Source organism: Anomalospiza imberbis, chromosome 22, assembly GCF_031753505.1.
Source record: "Anomalospiza imberbis isolate Cuckoo-Finch-1a 21T00152 chromosome 22, ASM3175350v1, whole genome shotgun sequence".
Taxonomy (NCBI): Eukaryota; Metazoa; Chordata; class Aves; order Passeriformes; family Viduidae; genus Anomalospiza; species Anomalospiza imberbis.
This window is the reverse complement of record NC_089702.1, coordinates 5,910,823-5,926,736: the sequence shown is the minus strand read 5'-3', so window position 1 is coordinate 5,926,736 and position 15,914 is coordinate 5,910,823. Positions and strand designations below refer to the sequence as shown.

The 15,914-nt window shown below is 62.8% G+C and overlaps 1 protein-coding gene across 8 annotated transcripts in view; it reads left to right on the top strand.

Moving 5' to 3' along the window:
• Positions 1-15,914, top strand: part of SRCIN1 (SRC kinase signaling inhibitor 1) — a 67,328-nt gene extending 51,414 nt beyond the window's left edge. For 4 of the 8 annotated variants that reach the window (XM_068211828.1, XM_068211829.1, XM_068211825.1 and 1 more), the window contains 12 exons: positions 278-370; positions 490-533; positions 1,230-1,408; positions 2,075-2,250; positions 3,153-3,283; positions 3,974-4,121; positions 5,378-5,681; positions 6,527-6,776; positions 6,915-7,069; positions 7,374-7,526; positions 12,897-13,034; positions 15,576-15,914. In XM_068211828.1, coding sequence (XP_068067929.1) covers positions 278-370; positions 490-533; positions 1,230-1,408; positions 2,075-2,250; positions 3,153-3,283; positions 3,974-4,121; positions 5,378-5,681; positions 6,527-6,776; positions 6,915-7,069; positions 7,374-7,526; positions 12,897-13,034; positions 15,576-15,899 — 2,095 coding nt within the window. In that variant the 3' untranslated portion in view covers positions 15,900-15,914. Of the gene's footprint in view, positions 1-277; positions 371-489; positions 534-1,229; positions 1,409-2,074; positions 2,251-3,152; positions 3,284-3,973; positions 4,122-5,377; positions 5,682-6,526; positions 6,777-6,914; positions 7,070-7,373; positions 7,527-8,439; positions 8,662-12,896; positions 13,035-14,713; positions 14,840-15,000; positions 15,496-15,575 lie in introns of those variants that run through there. The other 4 variants (XM_068211830.1, XM_068211831.1, XM_068211827.1 and 1 more) reach the window with 3 other exon arrangements.

Here is a 15,914-nt window from a genome sequence, read left to right as displayed (position 1 = left end):
GGGGGAAGAGGAGCGGACGGGGAGGAGGAGGAGGAGGAGGAGGAGGAGGAGGAGCAGAGGAAGGCTGGGCCCCGTCCCCACCGCGGTGGAGGTGCCAGGATGAGGAATCAGGCACCGGGTGAGGGCTGGATGGGAGCACAGGGAGGGAATGAGGACCATGGTGACAGCCGTGTCCCCACCTCCCGGGGGCGGCAGGGACGGGCGGTGAGCAGGGCCAGGAGCGGTCCATGGTGGCAGATGCAGCTCGTGACCCATCCCCGTCCCTTTCCCGGCGCAGGGAGCGGATGGAGGCCATGGAGAAGCAGATCGCCAGCCTGACGGGGCTGGTGCAGAGCGCGCTGCTCCGCGGCTCCGAGGCCGAGACCCCCAGGTGAGGGCAGCTGTGGGACCCCATGGGCTGGGATGTCCCTCCTGGGGGGTTTGTCCCCCTCCCAGGGGACACCAACCGTGCCTGGCCCACGCTCAGCCCCCTCCTCGCTTTGGTTTCAGCGAGAAGACCGAAGCCACCAACGGCGGGACCCCCCCGTCAGCGTGTGAGTGACCCCTGGCCCTGCAGGACCCCCCGTGGGCCCCGTGGGTGTCCCAGGGTGGGCTCTGCAGCCCCCCCATGTGCTGGTGATGCCTTTTTCAGGCTTACCTCAAACCAGAATTAAGAGAATAAAAGTGGATCTATTTAATGAAGGTCCTCCAGGTACATTAAGGGCAGATGAAGCTTCCCCAAGGGGCTACACCCAAAATGGATGATGGCCACAAGTTTTTCAGACAATTATAAGTTTGGTCCATTTACGTATCAATTAATTGATATTAATTGATATAATTGGGGTTAATCCTCCAATTACAGCTTCAGGTAATGAAGTCATTTGCTCACAGTTTGGTTCCCCCTCTCCAATTCACTTTTTAAAATATTTTTTGGGGCCTGAGGTGTCCTTCAGTTACAGGCCTGGAAAGGAATTGTTTTGTCTGAATAAAACAGGAGAGCAGCAGCTGACAGGCCATGGAGTTTTAGAATTATTCCCTAAAGCAACACAGGATTTGAAAAATATAAAAGCTAAAATCCTACGGCATCACTGGCAACCAGCGGGACACCCCCCATGCTGCTCTGGGATGTCCTCAGGGTGGGCTTAGCACAGATGGGGGAATTTTGGGGACCACCAGAGCTGAAGGATTGGGTGGGGAAAGAAAAGAAACGGGCACCAAAACCCCTCAGCAGCCTCTGCTTGCCCCCTCAGCCACCAGCCGCAGTGGCATGGGCACCCCAGTGCCCGCGCCGCCACCACCTTCGGCCACCAGCACCCCGGCGGGGCAGCCCACGGCCATCACCCGCCTGCACATGCAGCTGCACCTGCACGACCTGCAGCAGAACGCCAGCGACCTCCGCAACCAGCTGCAGCAGCTCAAGAAGCTGCAGGTGGGCGCCTGGGGAGGGGGGACCCCGAATCTGAGCCAGCTCTTACTGGGTTAGGACGGGAAAATCCCCTTTGTGCACTGGGGTTGGTGTGGGAGAGCTCGGGGATCCGTCCTGGAGCTGAGCTCGGGGATCCTTCCCAAATCCAAGTTCAGGGATCCTTCCTGAAGCCAAACTCAGAGACCCTTCTCAAAACCAAGTTCAGGGATCCTTCCCCGTGTCCTTCTCAGGGATCCTTCACCATTGTGAACTCAGAGATCTTTCCCAAATCCAAGCTCAGGGATCCTTCCTGAATCCAACCCCAGGGATCCTTCCTGAATCCAAGCTCAGGGATCCTTTGCCACTCTGAGCTAGGAGATTCTTCCCAAATCCAAGCTAAGGGATCCTTCCTGAACCTGAGCTCAGGGATCTCCTCTGATTCCAACCCCAGGGATCCTTCCCAAATCCAACCCCAGGGATCCCTCCCCACTCTGAGCTCAGGAACCCCCTCCCATTCCAACCCCAGGCATCTCTCCCCACTCCCAGCTCAGAGATCTTTCCCGAATTCAGGCTCAGGGATCCCTCCCCGTGCCCAGCTGAGGGCTGGTTTCTCATCAGGACCCATTTCCCATCTTGAGGGGGTCTCTCCCAGCCTGACCTCTCCTCCTCCTCCTCCTCCTCCCCCCGCAGCTGCAGAACCAGGAGACGGTGAAGTCGCTGCTGCGGCGGACGGAGACGGAGATCAGCGTGCGGGTGACGGACACGATGCGCAAGCACGAGGACCCTCTGCAGCGCCAGCGCAGCTTGGTGGAGGAGGAGCGGCTGCGCTACCTCAACGAGGAGGAGCTCATCACCCAGCAGCTCAAGTGAGCCCGGCCTGCGGGCCCTGCGGGAGAGACGGGGCAGAGAGCAGCTCTGCGCTGCCCAGGGCCTGGCCCCGAGCCGGGGGGGTCCCCACGCGGTGACCATGTCCCCAAATCAGGGGGTCCCCATGCAGTGACCATGCCCCCAGATCAGGGGGTCCCCACGCGGTGACCATGTCCCCAAATCAGGGGGTCCCCATGCAGTGACCATGCCCCCAGATCAGGGGGTCCCCACGCAGTGACCATGCCCCCATACCAGGGGGTCCCCACGCAGTGACCATGTCTCCACATCAGGGGGTCCCCACGCAGTGACCATGTCCCCACATCAGGGGGTCCCCATGCAGTGACCATGCCCCCATACCAGGGGGTCCCCACGCGGTGACCATATCTCCACATCAGGGGGTCCCCACGCGGTGACCATGTCCCCACATCAGGGGGTCCCCACGTGGTGACCATGTCCCCACATCAGGGGGTCCCCACGTGGTGACCATGTCCCCAAATCAGGGGGTCCCCACGTGGTGACCATGTCCCCAAATCAGGGGGTCCCCACGTGGTGACCATGTCCCCAAATCAGGGGTCCCCACGCGGTGACCATGTCCCCAAATCAGGGGATCCCCACGCAGTGACCATGTCCCCAGATCTGGGGGTCCCCACGCAGTGACCATGTCCCCAGATCTGGGGGTCCCCACGCGGTGACCATGTCCCCAGATCTGGGGGTCCCCACACGGTGACCATGCCTCGAGTGAGGAGGGGTCCCCAGCCCAGTGTTCCCCCCTCCCGCTGCCACCCTCGGGGTTCTCCACCCTCCTGACAGCAGTGACCCCCCCAGTGACCCCCCCAGTGACCCCCACAGTGACCCGTCAGTGACCCCCAGTGACCCCCCCGCCTTCCCCCTGCCCTCCCAGCGACCTGGAGAAATCCGTGGAGAAGATCCAGAAGGATCTGGCGCACAACCAGCGGCTGATCCCGGCGCAGGAGCTGGAGGAAAAGGCCGTGGTGCTCAAGCAGCTGGGGGAGACCCTGACGGACCTGAAGGGTGAGGAGGGGGCTGGGGGGGCAAACGGAACCTTCCGGAGCTTCCCTGCTCCATCTCTGCCTGGGGATGCTCCAGGATCTCCTGGACTGGTGTTTGCACCTGGGATGATCCCAGTTTTCCTGGATTTGTGGGTTTGCACCCAGGATGTTCCAGGTTTTCCTTGCCCCTGGATTTGGGTATTGGCACCTGGGACTTTCCAGAATTTCCTGGGTTTGTGTTTGCAGCTGGGATTCTCCAGGATTTCCCAGATTTGTGTTTTCCCTTGGGATTGCCCTAGATTTCCTGGATTTGAGTTTTCCCCTGGGATCCTCCAGGATCTCCTGGATTCCTGTTTGCACCTGGGATCTTCCAGGATTTCCCGGACCCCTGGGATGCTCCAGGATTTCCCAGATTTCTGTTTTCCCCGGGATCCTCCAGGTTCTCCCTGGCCCCGGCTCTGTGGGTTTGCCCCTGCCGGGGTGGTGCCCTGCCCTCCCAGGTGCCCATCAGTGCCTCACCCGCTGCCCACAGCTGTGGAGGGGACACCTCCAGCAGCTCCGCTCGGCCGGCTGGAGCAGGGACGGACCCCTCAATCCAGACATTCCCCGGATCCACCCCGCTCCACGCCCACGGCACGGCGTTCCGGCTGCCCTGGCAGTGCCAGCCGGGCAGCGGGAGGGACCCGGCGGTGACACGGCTGTCCCCTGGCAGCCCAGTTCCCCAGCCTGCAGAGCAAGATGCGGGTGGTGCTGCGGGTGGAGGTGGAGGCCGTCAAGTTCCTCAAGGAGGAGCCCAACCGCCTGGACGGGCTCCTCAAGCGCTGCAAGACCGTCACCGACACCCTGGCCCAGATCCGCAGGTGAGCCCCGAGCCTGCCACCCCCTCCCCGAGGGCACAGCCACCCCCTCGGTGTCCCTTTTGTCCCCGCTCCTCTGTGGGGCCTCGTCTCGGCGCATCCCAAGCTCTCAGGGCGGGAGGGCATCTGAGGGGAGTGCATAAAATGATGGTTTTTCTGCTGAAGGACCCCAAAAAAAGGACCCCAAAAATATCCTCAGCCCTTTCCAGGGGTGGGTGGGACCCCCTCTTTTTAGACAAACCTCATTTTTCTGCTGAAGGACCCCAAAAACACCCTTGTGGCTCTCTTCAGGTGTGTGTGAAACTCCCTCTTTTTATACCTCATTTTTCTTCTAAAGGACCCATAAAACATCCTTGTGTTTCTCTCCAGGTGTATGTGTGGCCCCTCTTTTCAAAAAGCTGCATTTTTCTGCTAAAGGACCCCAAAAACACCCTCGTGGTCCTCTTCATGAGTGGGTGGGAACCCTTGTTTTCATAAAAGCTGCCTTTTTCTGCTAAAGGACCCCAAAAACATCCTCAATCCTTTCCAGGTGTATGTGTGACCCCTCTTTTCATAAAAGCTGCATTTTTCTGCTAAAGGACCCCAAAACCACCCTCGTGATCCTTTCCAAATGTGTGTGGGACCCCCTCTTTTTATAAAAACCTCATTTTTCTGCTAAAGGACCCCAAAACCATGCTCAGCCCTTCCCAGGTGTGCATGGGACCCCCTCTTTCGATGCAAACCTCATTTTTTCCTCGGGAATAAAGCAGGATTTTACATCAGGATGGACACACAGCCCTTGGCGTCAGCAGAAACCTCTTTCATGAGGAGCAGGGAGCCGTTCTGTGGTGGGAAAAAATCCTCCCCCAGAGAAAAATCCTCTCCCTGAGCCACTGTGGGATGGTGCCCGATCCCATCAGGATCCCATCAAGATCCCATTAGGATCCCATTAGGGATGGCCCCAGGCTCTGCTCTAGCCCGGTTTTCCATGCAAACGAGCTTGTAGGATCATCCCTCATAAATCCTCAACCCCGAGGGCAGCTCCAGCGGGATCTGGTGCAGGGGGAAGGGTTTGGGGGAGCCCCATTTCCAGCCGGGCTCAAGAGGGTGAACAGATGGAGCTCGTCCCCAAAACCAGCACCAAGCCCGAGCCTTTGCCAGCCCTCAGGGCACCTCAGCCTTCAGGAAATGAGGATTTTGTGCCCACCCCGTGCCCAAAATGAGGATTTTGTGCCCAGCCCCCGTGCCCGCGGCCCCTCAGTGCCTCCGCTCTGTCCTAGACAAGTGGACGAGGGCGTGTGGAGCTCGCCCAGCAGCCTGAGCCAGTCGCCCAAGAAGGTGGCCCCGGAGACGGATTTCAGCAAAGGGCTGGAGCTGGAGATGCCCACCAGCCCTCCCGTGAGCCTGCACCACCTGACAGGCACCCCTGAGCCCCTGGGCGTGCCCGGCTTCGCCCCCCAGCCCCAGAGCCACCCGGGCAAGAGCAATAACCCCTCCCGAGCCCCGGAGATGGTGCCCGCCAAGACGCAGACGGGGCCAGAGACCCCCAGCAAGAAGAGCGCGGACAAAGCCGTGTCCGTGGAGGTGAGAGCACGGCCTGTGGGGGGGCTCAGCCCGGGGGGGCTCCTCCGGAGGGTCTGGGAAGGTGAAAATGGGAAGGGGAGCGGTGCCCGTCCTGCTGCTCCTCGGTGGAGGAGTCCTGGTAGAGCCTCTGCTGCAGGGGGGGGTTGGATGAGAGTTGGGGGTGTTTATCCTGGAGAAAATGAGACTCAGGGGTGACCTCAGCACTCTCCACAGCTCCTGGAGGGTGGCTGTGGCCAGCTGGGCTCGGGCTCTCTCTGCAGGCAGCACTGACAGAACCAGAGGACACAGCCTCGAGCTGCACCAAGGGAAATTTAGGTCGGATGTTTGGCAAAAGTTTTTTACAGAAAGGTGATGAAGTTCTGGAATGGCTGCCCAGGGAGGTGGTGGAGTCACCAGCCCTGGAGGTGTTTAAACAAGGCTGGATGTGGCACTGGGTGCCAGGGTTTGGCTGAGGTGTTGGGGCTGGGTTGGACTCGATGATCTTGAAGGTCTCTTCCAACCCAGTGATTCTGTGATTCTGGGCATTTTGGTAATTCTGGGAATTTGGGGCAATTTTGGGAATTCCCAGGGACCGGGAGGTGGTGGGGTCACCACCCCGGAGGTGTTTAAGCAAGGCTAGAGGTGGCACTGGGTGCCAGGGTTTAGTTGAGGTGTTGGGGCAGGGTTGGACTCAATGATCTTAAAGACCTCTCCCAGCCCAGTGATTCTGTGAATTCTGTGAAATTTGGGGATGGGGGCAAAAATCCGCCCCCCCCAGCTCCTCGCAGGGTCTGGGGGTGTCACGGGGCTGTGGGGTCACGTCGTGCCCGCCCGGGACGGGGCTGGAGCGGGCTCTGTGTCCGCAGGCGGCGGAGCGGGACTGGGAGGAGAAGCGGGCGGCGCTCACCCAGTACAGCGCCAAGGACATCAACCGGCTCCTGGAGGAGACCCAGGCCGAGCTCATGAAGGCCATCCCCGACCTGGAATTCGCCGCCAAGCACAAACAAACCCCGGGCAGCGGCAGCGCCGCCTCCACGCCCGAGCACAAACCCTCCAAGCCACAGCACACCCCCAAATCGGGGGGCAAAGGGGACCCCAACGGCCGCCGGGGCTCAGGTACGGCATGGGGAGGGACGGGGTGGCCTCCAGAGGTGGGGCTGGGGGTGCGCGGTGCTGCCCCCGAGGTGGGGGTGGGGGGTTGGATGAGAGGGGCAGAGCCAGGCGCGGTGCCCTCAGAGCCCCCGTTGTGCCCAGACGAGCTGACGGTGCCGCGGTACCGCACCGAGAAACCCTCCAAGTCGCCGCCGCCTCCCCCGCCCCGCCGGAGCTTCCCCTCGTCGCACGGGCTGACCACGACCCGCAGCGGCGAGGTCATTGTCACCAGCAAGAAGGAGCCCGGCTTTATGAAGGTGAGGATGGGGGCTGGGCTGGGATGGTCAGCGCGACCCCTCCCGATGTCCCTCCGTGTCCCCTGGTGTCCCCCGATATCTTCCTGTGCCGCCCGGTGTCCCCCAGTGCTCCCCACTGACCCCAGATGCCTCCCAGTGCCTCCCGGTATCCCCCGGTGTCCCCTGATGCCCGTCGGTGTCCCCTCAGTGCCCCCCGGTGTCCCCTCGGTACCTCCCGGTGTCCCTCAGTGTCCCCCGATGTCTCCTGGTGACCCCCGCTCCCCCCGGTGCCCCCGGCGCTCACGGCCGCTGCTCCCCCCGGCAGAAGGCGGAGTCGGAGGAGCTGGAGACGCCGAAGCCGCAGGTGAAGCTGCGGCGGGCGGTGTCCGAGGTGGCCCGGCCGGCCTCCACCCCGCCCGTCATCGCCTCGGGCCTCAAGGACGACGACGACGAGGAGCGGATCCTGGCCGAGCTGGAGGTGAGCGCGGGAGGAGCGCGGCACGCAGGTGACACCGGCCCGCAGGTGCCACTGGCCCGCGGGTGGCACCGGCACACAGGTGACACTGCCCCGCAGGTGACACCCGCTCACAGGTGACACCGGCCCGCAGGTGGCACCGGCACACGGGTGACACTGCCCCGCAGGTGACACTGCCCCGCCCTTCTGCTCGGGGGACAGGTCGAGGGGGGGTTCGTGGTGTGACGGCACCGGCACCGCACAGGGGTCCCTGCTCCACCCGGGGCTGCAGGGATGGAGAGGTGGCACCGCCAGGGACAGGTGATGCACAGCTGGGTGTGGCACAGCTGGGCGCTGCACAGCTGGGCGCTGCACAGCTGGGTGATGCACAGCTGGGTGATGCACAGCTGGGCGCTGCACAGCTGGGTGATGCACAGCTGGGTGATGCACAGCTGGGTGATGCACAGCTGGGCGCTGCACTGCTGGGCGAGGCACAGATGGTTTTCCCTTGGATGGTTTTTCCTCGGATGGTTTTCCTCCAGGAGGGAGGAGAACCGGGCATGGTGCAGGTGTGGGACAGGTGATGATGCAGGGCACAGGCGGTGACAGAGGGGACAGGTGATGACACAGGGGACAGGTGATGCTGCAGATGTGGGACAGGCAATGGTGCTGCAGGCAGGGGAACTGGACCAGTGATGCTGCCAAACTGGACCAGTGACTCTCCTGGCCAGGGGACCAGTGACACTGCTGGCCAGGGGACGGGTGGTCCTACCAGCAGCACAGGGGACAGGTGACACTGCCACCAGCACAGGGGACAATGCTGCCTCTGCCCCTGCCGACCGCCACCATCCCACCTGCTCAGGCCGTGAGCTCCGCGAGCCCGCTGCAGGCCCGGGTTGCCCCTCCGTCCCTGCAATGGCCGTGTTTGACTCCCCAGGTGTTTCAGCGGAGCTCTGCCTCCCCTTCCCTCCCCGCGCCCCGTTGTGACCCCCTCGAGACCGTGTCCCCGGGCCACTCCGACCCGTGGCCCAACGGAGCCGCGGTGGCAGCTGAAGGATGGAAGGTAACGGCTCCACGGGGCTGCGCTCTCACCTTCCTCCTCTGCCTCTTCTCTGCTCACTTGTGCTGCTTTTCTCTGATTTAACCAACTAATCACCTCCTTCCCTCCACACTGCCTCGCTCCCAGCACTGACACGGCACCGGAGCTGGCACTAACCCACTGCCGTGGCTCCCGGGAGGCTCCCGGGGCCACCCCAGCACCACACCGGGCACGGCCCGGGCAGCACCCGCCGCTCTCATGGCACACCCGGGGGGTGGGCGGTGCATGGGAGACCCCGGCCCATGCATGGAAAGGGAAGGGTTGGAGCAGGGGCCGATGGTTTGGGATCTGCCTGGAGTCAGGTCCAGCCTCATCCTGGCCCTCCTGAGATCCGTGCTGGGCTCTGGGCTGGAGAGAACCTGGAGAGTGGCTGGGATGGAGCAGGGAATGCCAGGATGGAGCAGGGAATGTCCAGGATGAAGCAGGGAATGTCCAGGGTGGAGTAGGGAATTGCAGGATGGAGCAGGGAAGGCCAGGATGGAGCAGGGAATGTCCAGGGTGGGAAGAGCAGGAGGAAAATGCCTGGAGAGCAAATGGGATGGAGTAGGGAATGCCAGAATGGAGAGAGCAGGAGGAAAACACCTGGAGAGTGGCTGGGATGGAGCAGGGAATGCCAGGACGGAGCAGGGAATACCCAGATGGGGGGCAAAGAGCAGGCCAGGGGCTCCAGCCCTGCCAGCAGCAAGGGCAGCTCTGGCTCATCCCGGCAGCTCAGCTCCTGGGGGGGTCTGGTACCTTGCAGGGGTCCTGCTGAGTCCCCCCCTCTCCTGGGACACCAGGGCTGGATTGTCCCTCTGTCCCTCTGCTCCGGAGCCGGGATGGGCTCGGCTGCAGCCCTAGAGCTCCGTGGCCTCCCCAGCGCTGGTGCTCAGGCTCGGGGGCAGCTGCAGGGGCACCGACTCTGCCCGGGCATCCTCCAGCTCCCTGCCCTGCCCGGGGCCCTCAAGCATCCCGGGGATGTCCCTCGGGACAGGAACAGGGAAGTGGGGCAGGAAGAGCAGCATTTTCTGGGGGATTTTTGGCCCCTCAGGGTGGGAAATGTCAGCTGTCCCTCGGCAGCTTGGTTGGGATGGCTCGGCCCCCGCTGGAGATCACACCAGTGCTCCCAGTTTGTAGCTGTCTGGATTTCTGCTGGTGGCAGCAGGATTTCCAAAGGTGTTCGGGAGGTGCACTAACACCAACTTGGTTTTTGATTTAAAGTTTTTTGCTCCAATGGGATGTCAGGGCTGGGCAGGGGGGAGCTGAGCTTCCCCTCCATTCCCCGTCTGTGGTCTGGATCCCAGTGGGGTGTAGGGCTGGACAAGAGGGAGCTGAGCATCCCTGTCCAGTCCCTGTGGGATGTCAGAGCTGGACAGGAGGGAATTGAACATCCCCTTCCATTCTCTGTCCGTGCCATGAATCCCGCTGGGCTATATGGGATGGGCAGGACGGAGTTGAGCCCTCCCTTCCCAAACTCCCACCTGGAACTCCGCCGTGTCCAGAAGCACCGGCGTGGGGGTCCCCAGTAATTTGTGGCACCCTGTGGTGCCTCCCCAGGCAAACCCCGCTGCCGCCTGGCCCCTAATCTTGTCTGAATTCTCTGCCTAGGAGCCGCTGGTGCCGGCAGCCCCGGCCCCCCGGGCGTTCTCCCTGCCCCAGATCGTGCTCACCGAGTGGGTGTCGGAGCCGCCGTCCCCCGAAGCCGAGCCGGAGCTGTGGGTGGCACCGGGCGGCGCAGCAGCAGGAGGGCAGCTGCCACCCGAGGGGACAAGGAGAGGTTGTGTGGCGGCTCCTGGCTGCTTCCCAAAGTCCCCGCCAGCACAGGAACCCCCTCGAGCCCCGCGGTCCCCCGGCAGCGCATCCCGGGCGTTTCCTTTGGCAGCCCCGAGGGATAAAATGGGGGGACGAGCAGGGGACGCGGCTTTGGACGCTGCCAGCAGGCCAGGAGGCAGTGACAAGATTTGTCCCCAAAGTCCCGCGGCTGTGCAGCCTCCTCGGAGCCGCGGGGAAGGTGCCGGAGCTGCGGAGGCCGCGCTCCCCTCTGTCCGTGCCGGGATCATTCCCCTAATTCCCGATGGCGATGGGGACTCCCAAAGAGGAGCCAGGCTCGCTCCTGGACGCTCAGCTGGGGTTCCCAAAGCCGCGTGGAGGGAGGAGAGCCCGCCAGCCCCAGGCCAAGAGCCGGCGGCCCACCCGGGGGCACATCCCGGGGGTCCCGCGGGCAGGGACCCAGCCCCGCGGGCAGCGGGACATTCCCGGGCAGAGCACCAGCCCCTGGAGCGGATCCCTGCCCGCTCCAGCCACGCCACGGCACCTCCGGGATGGGATGGAGGAGCTCCGGCTGCCGGGGGTGACCCCGGAACGGCGGAGGGGCTCTGCAGAGGCCACTTGTCCCCCGCGGCCCCGGGCAAAAAGGAGATTTATGAGGACACCTACCAGAGACTGGACAGCCTGGAGGAAACCATCCGCGAGCTGGAAATGACCATCAGCGAGATCAGCAGCCACCCCGCCGTGGAATTCGCATTCCCCAAGGATGTGCTGGGATCCGAGGAGGCCGGGAAGAGCCCAGGGGACCTCGGGCACGGAGGCTGCGACGGTGACACCGCGCTGGACCTCAGCCAGGCCAAGGATGGCGCTGCCAAGAGTCCCTTTCCGAGCAGGACCAAGCCAGCGCTGCTCCCCAAGCCACAGCTGCCCCCCGGCATTCCCCAGGTTCATTTTCTCTTCTCCCCCGTGCCCTGCTCTGCCCTGGATTCACTCTGATGTCTCTTCCTCTGCCTGCTCCCTCTCTGTGACTCCACCTCCAGGCAGAGCCGAGGTGGAGAACAAATCTTCCTCTTCTCCCTGACACTTGGAGGGCTTTGGGAAGGGCAGGAGTGAGAGAGGCAGGAGCTGGAAGGGAGAAGGTGCCGGGTGGTGCTGGCTGATCCCGTCCTGGAATTACACCCTGGATGAGGGGGATTCTTCTGTCCTGGCAGGATTTTGAAGCACCAGGTCCAGGATGGGCATCCCATGGGATCCAAGAACATCCCTTGGGATTCATGAGCATCCCATGAGGTCCAAGAGCAGCCCACAGGGTCCACAAAAATCCCACGGGGTCTGAGATCATCCCACAGGATCCATGAGCATCCCACGGGGTCAGCCAGGGCTGGGTGCCGAAGCACTGCTCTCAGTTTCACCATTTTCCATAAAATCCCTCTCCTAACGAGAGGCAGCTGGAGCCTGGCAGATGTTTCTCCTAATTAAACCACAGCACGAGCTCCCTGAAGCCATCCCAAATTGCTTTCTGCTGGAATCCAGCTGAATAGCTGGAAAAAAACAGGGAGAGGGAAAAATGCCCTGAGCTGTGCTGTGACGACAACCTGCTCCTTTATTAACAGTCAGCGCTGGGGAATAAATCTCCTTTTCCACTTGGAGCCGCTCTCTCCCTCCTCGGGGGGTTCTCACTGGGTGAACGGGGGTGGACCTGCAATTTTCCCAGTTTTTTTTTCCCGGGAAACGGGAAGTGGAGTTGTGGGATGGATTTATGGCTGGGGCTGGGCAAAGCCAGGCTCAGGGTTAGGCGGGAGAGGCTGTGATGGGTCAGTCCTAAAGCAGAGCAGGGCAGGGCGGGGCTGGTGTCGCATTCCAAGGATTCTGAGCTGCTTGGGAAGATTCCCAGGGCTGGGAATGCTGCGGATGGTGTGGCACAGGCACTTGTGGGGTGCTCCAGGGCTGGGATTTGGACTCTGATGATCCTCGTGGGTCCCTCCCAGCTGAGGATTTTCCATCCTTTGATGATGTCCTCGTGCTGCGGGGTGCGGGAATCCCCCGTGTCCCATCTGTGGGGACCACTCAGGGCTTCACCTGAGCCACGGATTCCCCAACCTGGACTGCAACAGGACAGGCAGGAGGCCACCGGGAGGGGACCTTGGCACGGGAGGGGACACACGGGGTGTGTGCCACTGCCGTCTGTGTATCCTCACCTGGGCTCGGTAAATAAACTCCTCTGTATTCCCACTGCCGCCGTTCCCACCTGGAATCTGCTTCTGCCTGCCGCCGCCTCTTTCCCTCTCTCTTGGCCCCGCGGGCTGTCCCGCCCCGCCCTCGGTGTCCCGGTGTGTGCCGTGTGTGCCCTAAACTCCCTCTCGGGCGGCTCCCGGTAAGTCCCGGCGGGGTTCGGAGCTCTCGGCGAGCCGGTGACCTCGTCCTGGCCTGGCATTGTCCCCACGGGCTGTGCCGGCAGGGGTGGCGCAGCTCCAGGCATCCAGCGGTGCCGGCGAGGGCTCCGCCAACCAGTTTTAACCCTTTGCCCCCTGGATTTTGTGTCCCGGCAGAGCGGTGGCGTCTCCATCCCGGCCATGAAGGTGGTGAATCCGGCGTCGCGGCTGAAGCAGGGCCAGCAGGGCAGCCCCGACAAGGGCAAGCACATCAAGCAGCGCATGGAGTACATGCGGATCCAGAGCCAGCAGCAGGTACTCCACCCCTAGAGCCGCCCCAGGGCTGCCCGCCGCCCTGGCACCGCCCTCGGGCAGGGTGATGAGTTTTGGGACTGCGTTCTCTCTTTCTTGGTGCCTTCTCGGCTTTGGCTGAGCCCGGCGGGGTTGGGGACAGAGGGACGCGGTGGTGGCGGTGCGGGAGGGGCTCCTGTCACACTCTGTGCCCGCCCTGGGCGCTGGGGACAGGGACACGAGAGAGTCACAAACTCCTCCTCGCTGTGGGCTGAGGCTGGAGCCGCGTGTGTCGCCCAGCGCTGGGTGTCACCCTGAGGGGCGGCTGAGCCCCGGCCTTGTCCCCTCACCCCGGGGGACAATGCCACCTCCTTGGCCGTGCTGATGAGCGTGGCAGAGCCACGTGAGCTCTGGAGACGGGGATTCCCTGCCGGGGGAGGTTTTGGGGAGCCGGGGCCCCCCCATGCACCCACAGAAGCAGCTTGTGGGTGTCCCAGGTGGGGTGGTGACACTGGGGACAGGGTGAGCGGGGCCACAGCAGCTGGAAGAGAAGCGTTTTGGGGTGGGATGGAGCACCCCCAGCACCCAGCAGCCAGCACTGACCCCTCCCCACCCCGGGGGCAGCTCCGGGGCTCCCCCCACTCTGTCCCTGCTGTCACCTCAGTGCTGCCCGTGCATTCCCAGCTGGCCCGGGCCACAGGCCAGGGGATCACGGCCACTTGGGTGCCCTCCCTCCCTCCCTGCTGACCTGTTCCCCCCTCCCAGCACCCCTTTCCCCCTCGCTGGGCAGCAGCACCACGAGCGGGTTCACCTTGACCCCTCCTCTGCCCTGGCTCTGTGTCTCGATCCCTTTTCCACCCCCCAAACCGTGCAATAAACCCAATTCTGCCCATTCTCGTGCGTCCGTCAGACAAACCGCAGGAATTTCCCAGCTCCTCGCAGCAGGGTTTGGGGGTAAAAAATGTGGAATGAGCAAAATGGGCACCTGTTGGCAAAAAGGGTCAACCCCCCCTCGGCTGCTCCGTTCCCAGTGGAAAAACCTCCCTCTCCAGGGAGGAGATTTTTTGAGGTTTTTTGAGTTCAGAGTGTCCCTGACTGTCCCCTCTGGCAGGCGAGGTTGTCCCACCCTGTGGAATCAGGGAGAGACAGAGAGTTCCCTCTGGATTCTCCCTGGACTGGACACCGGACAAACCTGAGGGGCCGGGAAGCATCTCCTGAGCCTGTGAGGCCACCAGGTGCCCTCCCCTGGAGGCCACCCAGCAGCACAGCCCCGGCTGTTCGGTGTCGCCGCCGCGGTGGCACCTCGGTCCCCCGTGTCCCTCGCCGGTGTGGCCACAGCGGGACTTTTCCGTGTCACTTTTGTCCCCGTGCAGGATTTATCCGTGTCCCACCCCTCTCCCCCCAGCAGCCCAGCCCCCGACTGAGGGCGAGGCGGGGCTGGAGGATCCCTCTCCTCATTCCTGTGGGATTTCGAGCCGGGTCGGGCCGTGCCCCCCTGGCACGGTGGGGACAGGGACACGGTGGGCACCGCCACCCTCGGGCGCTGCCGGGGGCTGTGCCCGCTCTAACGCTGCCCTTCTTGTCCCCCCTGTGCCTCCCCCGTGTCCCCTGTGCCCCCCCCGGCTGTGTGTGCCTGTGTGTCCGCGTGCCCGTCTGTCCGTCCGTCCGTCCTTTCCTCTCGGGGACGTCCCCTGCCCGTGCAGTGACATGTGGGACCCGCTCTTGTCGTGCTCTTTGTGGTGGCCCTTTTCCAGCTGCTTGACCTCAGGCCTGACTCAGTGCTGCTTCTGAACGAGCTCCCTTTGCTTCTCGGTTGCTTTTGGGTTTTTTTCTGTCCTTGTTTTTGGATTTTTTTGGTTTTTTTTTTTTTCCCTTCTTTTTCTTTCCTTTCTTTTGTAATTTTTTTTTAAACTTTTTTTTTTTTTTCCTTTGGACTTTCCACCCCTTTCTCCTCCTCCTCGTCCTCCTTGAATCTTGCTTTTCTTTCCAGGCCACTAGACCATCTAAAGAGGCCAGTGAGACCTCCCCCACGGTCTCAGAAAAACCCGCAGCTGGCAGAACATCCATCCCCGTATTGACTTCCTTTGGGGCCAGGAACTCCTCCATCTCATTCTGAGCTCTCTGCCAGCTCCGCCCGGCCGCTCTCCTGCTCCCGGGGGCTCCTCCTCTCTTCCTCGGGCTCCTCTTCCTCCCTGGGACTTGGCTTCTCCTTGAGGCGCTCTGGAGGGAATCCGTCACCTGTGTCCCCTCCTCTTTCTGTTTGATCCGTGTTTTTGTCGCCTCCGCTCCGCCAAAAGAACTTTTGTGTCTCGCCTGTGCCGCGCCTCGGCCCGACCTCTGTGTCCCCTCCCGCTCCGCCATGGCCAACCAGCCACTTTCTGTTTCTCTCTCTCTCTCTTTTTTTTCCCCTTCTTTTCTCCTTATTTTCCTCCCCTTTGGATCGCTGTTGGTTTGGTTCCCCACCCTTCTTTTTTCCCCTTTCCCCTCCCCGCCTTTTTTTGGGTTTCTTTTTTTTGTTTGTTTGTTTTTTTGTTTGTTTTTTTTTTTTTTTTCTGTTTATTTAAGAGCTCTCAGAGCTTCCCCCCACCAGCGTCCAGCCAGGAGCAGCTTCCAGCTCCCACCGCGCGGAAAATCGGGAAGCAGCGGCGCCCGAAGACACCCCCGGAGCGACCCCCGGAGCGGCCCCCGAGCGCCCCGGGAGCTGCCGCGTTGTCCCCGCAGGAGGAGAGGACAGCTCCGGCCAGGGCTCGCCGGTGGGTGGCCGGCGGGGCCGAGGGCTCGGGGACATCCCGGGCCGCTGTCACCGCCGCCGCCACCGCGCCCGGGTCCCCTCGAGGGGGGCCGGGGGGTCCCCGGGAGTGCCGGAGGGGCCGCAGGGCGCGGGTGTGAATTGGGGAGGGGTCC